Below are 4,078 nucleotides of genomic sequence, written 5' to 3' on the forward strand. Positions count from 1 at the left end.
TGAGGAGGCAGCTCTTTCCCAGTTGCATTTTGAGTGCCTTCCAACCTGAGGGGCTCATTTTCCGGCACTATATCTGACAGTGTTTCTCTGCTATTCTTAAGGTTTACAGTGACTAAATATTTGGAAGTAGTTTGTCACTCCTTCTTCCTAGTTTGTCTTCATCTAGAAGTTTATCTGAAACCTATCAACCATGGGTGACCCTGCTGGTATTTAAAATACCAGACACACAGCTTTCAGAATCACAGCAACTTACAAGTCACCGTAGTACGACAAACTGACAGATGAATGGTGGCCATGTGGTTTTAAGTGGAAACTGTTTTAAAGTAGGGGACACTTATTCCATAGAGTTTTCTATATTAGTAATCTAGTCTGCAATTTGTAACCAACTTGATTCTTAGTTACCAGAGAAATACTGTTGCTTATTGATATGATCCTAGTCAATTTATTGATTCATCATCCGTGAATAAAAAGAAATTAATGTAAAAGGATAATGCATATTTAAAGTAAGAACTTACAGGTTTGAAAGATTCAGGTTCAGGAAAATACTTTGGATTCCTATGTAGCCAAAATGGGGACAGCAGCAACAAGTCACCAGCAGGAACAGTGTAATTCTAAGAGAGAAAGTAGGTTCCAAATCATGTTTTCAAGCTGATTTAAAGAGCATCTAAGTCATGAAAAATAAATGCTGCAATTATATTGTGGTAAAGACATATACATTTTATAATTGATGGTGAGAAAATGCAACTCTTTCCTGGTGGCTCATTTCTACTTTACAGTTTAGGTAATGACTGTTTTCTAATTATGATTATTAATTACATATGCATATATATTTGGAGCCCTGGTATAGTGCTGTAGGATAAGCACTGGACTGTGAACCACAAAGTCAGCGGTTCAAACCCACCAGCCACTTCCCAGAAACCCTATACATACAGGGGCTGTGAGTCGGAACTGACTCAACAGCACTTACCAACAACATGGTGGTGGTGATGTACCATGGAGTCAATTCCAACTCATAGCAACCCTGTACAGGGTTTCCGAGGCTGTAAGTCTTTGCAAAAGCAGAAAGCCTCATTTTTCTCCCACGGAACAGCTGGTAGTTTGGAATGCATATATATTTGGCTAAAACCAAGAGTGGGTTCCAACTCATATCTACTGTATAGTGCAGAGTAGAACTGCCCTCATAGTATGTCCAAGGCTGTAATCATGGGGGCACACTGCTAAATGGAGCAGCTGGTGGGTTTGAACCACTGACCTTCTGGTTAACAGCCAAGCATGTAATCACTGCACCAAAAGGGGTCTTATATATTTGGTATCCTGGGGGAAGTATCAGGCCCACCTCCAAATGTTAGAATCAATATATTGTTGTTGTTGGGTGCTACTGAGTCAATTTCAACCCATAGCAACCCCATGTGACAGAGGCTATCATCTTTACAGGGGCACAATGTTAAGTCTTTTCCCAATGGAGCGGAGCCACGGATGGTTTTCAACCACCAACCTTTTGGAGCAGTCCAGTGCTTAACTGCTGTACCACCAGGACTCCTTAAAGTCTAGTGTAAGTCCACTCTAATGTAGTTTTTGCTGTTATATTTGGGTTTTCCTAGTGTGGCACTGTGGGATAAAGCACTGGACTGCAAGGTCAGCTTGGACCACAAGGGCAGTGATTCAAACTCACCAGCCACTCTTTGGAAACACTATACAGAGTCACTATGAGTCAGAAATGACTGACGGCACTTAACAACAACAATTTGAGTTTTCAGTAAGTGCCCCTCATGATAGAAAACACAGTGGATCCCAGATCAGGACACACTTAACATTATAACATGCATAGGTTTTCTTTTCACTGTATAAGCATAATGAATGTTTCTCTCCAATCATAGTTCACCTTTCAGTGAGCAGATGAAATGATGATTAACGTAATCGTTTCCATATGTTTTCTTCTATAATATATAATGTCATCATGAGCATCTTGTTCCACAAAGCAAATTTCATATCAATCTTATCACAGATCCCAGAAGTTCATAAGGCAGTGGACAGGCATATTTTCAAAGTTCTTAATTCATGTTATTCAACTATACTCAAATTTTGTAGCAAAATATGTTTCTAACTGCAATATGTAAGAGTGTCAGTTTCATTGCTATTCAAAATTTTATTACTTTGTTGAACAATTTTCTACGTCAACAAGTCATTTTCTCCTATAAACTTCTGTACTTATATTCTCTTCTCATTAATCTCAGCAGTTCAATCTCACCAGCTGCTCCTTGGAAAGCCTATACAGGTTTGTTATGGGCCGGAACCAACTCGATGGCACTTAACAACAACAATAACAACTCTGTTAATCTATGTCCTATCAGTGCTTTACTTATTTACCTGTATGAATTCTTTAAATATTAAGATTATTTACCCATTTTTCTTGCAATGTGCTGTGGAGTCAGTTCCGACTCATAGCGACCCTGTACAGTGTTTCTAAGGCTATAAATCTATACAGGAGCAGAAAGCCTCATCTTTCTCCCGTGGAACAGCTGGTAGTTTCGAACTGCTGACCCTGAGGTTAGCAGCCCGATTTGTACCCACTACCCTACCAGAGCTCCTTTCTTTATTTACCAATGGGTTTGAATTGGTGGTGGTGGTGGTTATGTGCCATGGAGTTGGTTCCGACTCATAGCAACCCTGTACACGGTTTCTGAGGCTGTAAATCTATACAGCAGCAGAAAGTCTCATCTTTCTCCCACAGAACAGCTGGTAGTTTCGAACTGCTGACCTTGTGGTTCACAGCCCGATTTGTAAGCACTACACTACCAGAGCTCCTTATGAGTTTTAATTATATAGAATTTTTCTTAATTTTTGTTTACATTTGAGTTATGCTTCTAAAATAGGATATGCTAACTTTTGATATGACACAATTAAATTTGTTTATCCTCCTATGGTTTCATTAATTATTATTTAACTTTTTATTGTGAATTGAATGAAAATTTACAGAGCAGATCATCCGTTATACATCCAAAAAATTGCAATTCACTCCATGTACCAATAGGTGACAGTATTTTCCTCTATTCACTGTTGCATTCCTCCCTCTGTCTCTTGCTATCTTGTCTTTCCTCTGTTAACTTTCCTCTTGTTGTACATTGCCTACCCTGTCACCCATGTTAACATGGTGTCTACTCTGTAGCCCACGAATAATTTTCCCTCCCCCAAACCCTGTAACCATCATAGGTTCTTTCTTTCTTTTTGAAAGAAACACAAGTGTCCACTTTTAATTCCGTGCTAACCACCCTTTGTTTGTTTCTCGTTCTCATAAGTGTACGAAAAGCTCACTTAATATTTTAGCTTGCAGTACACCAAGAAATTGCTGAAGGAAGGAAGAAATGTTAGGGGAATCTAGATCCCTATTAACTTTGCCACAGCGGCTGTGTAACACTGTGTGAATCACCGTTGTTTAGTAAAGGAGAGTGAGAATCTCCAAGATCAATGAGTCTTGCTGAGGGTGTCAGCAAGCCAGAACTCTGCTGCTCAGACAACCACCATCCCTTCTCTTCTTTTACGCTACTCCTTTCTTATTTCAGTATTTTTAAAATTCAGGAAAAAAGCAGGTACTTATGCAAGGAAAATATACTTGTATTGTTGATTTGTCTTCCAAAGAAATATCAATGATATAAGTGATTCTCTACAGGTACTATTTATAAAATCAAACTTATATCCTCACATCAGGTGTAGGATTGGGTACTATTAAGGCAGCAATACAATTTAGTTGTTTGTTTTGTTTTTTGGGGGAGAGGGATGAACACAGAAACACCCAGCAATATGTAATAATTTAAACAACCAAAGGACACATGCTAGAAGCCTGCCTCCTGGCCACCAGCACTCATTCCTTCTCTTTCCATCAATCTAGAGTCCTCAGGTGTTCCCTCTTTCCATGTTCCCATCTCTGCTTCCATCTCTTGTGTCCCTGCTTCTCTGGATAAGGTTCCTAGGTTCCTAGGTTCCTGTATTTCTGGGCTGTAAGCTAACTACTCCCCAGTTTTTGTTACAAAATGTCTACCTTTGCAATTGTGACAGTTGCAATTAGTCATGATAACAATTA

At 39.2% G+C, this 4,078-nt stretch overlaps 1 protein-coding gene across 1 annotated transcript in view; it reads right to left on the reverse strand.

Annotated features, from left to right (window-relative positions):
* Positions 1-4,078, reverse strand: part of LOC102821257 (24-hydroxycholesterol 7-alpha-hydroxylase-like) — a 95,998-nt gene that overhangs the window by 28,836 nt on the left and 63,084 nt on the right. The window contains exon 8 of the mRNA XM_006860607.1: positions 516-611. Within this exon, the coding sequence (XP_006860669.1) occupies positions 516-611 (96 nt within the window). The remainder of the gene's footprint in view (positions 1-515; positions 612-4,078) is intronic.

This window comes from Chrysochloris asiatica, unplaced genomic scaffold (assembly GCF_000296735.1).
Source record: "Chrysochloris asiatica unplaced genomic scaffold, ChrAsi1.0 scaffold00038, whole genome shotgun sequence".
Taxonomy (NCBI): domain Eukaryota; kingdom Metazoa; phylum Chordata; class Mammalia; order Afrosoricida; family Chrysochloridae; genus Chrysochloris; species Chrysochloris asiatica.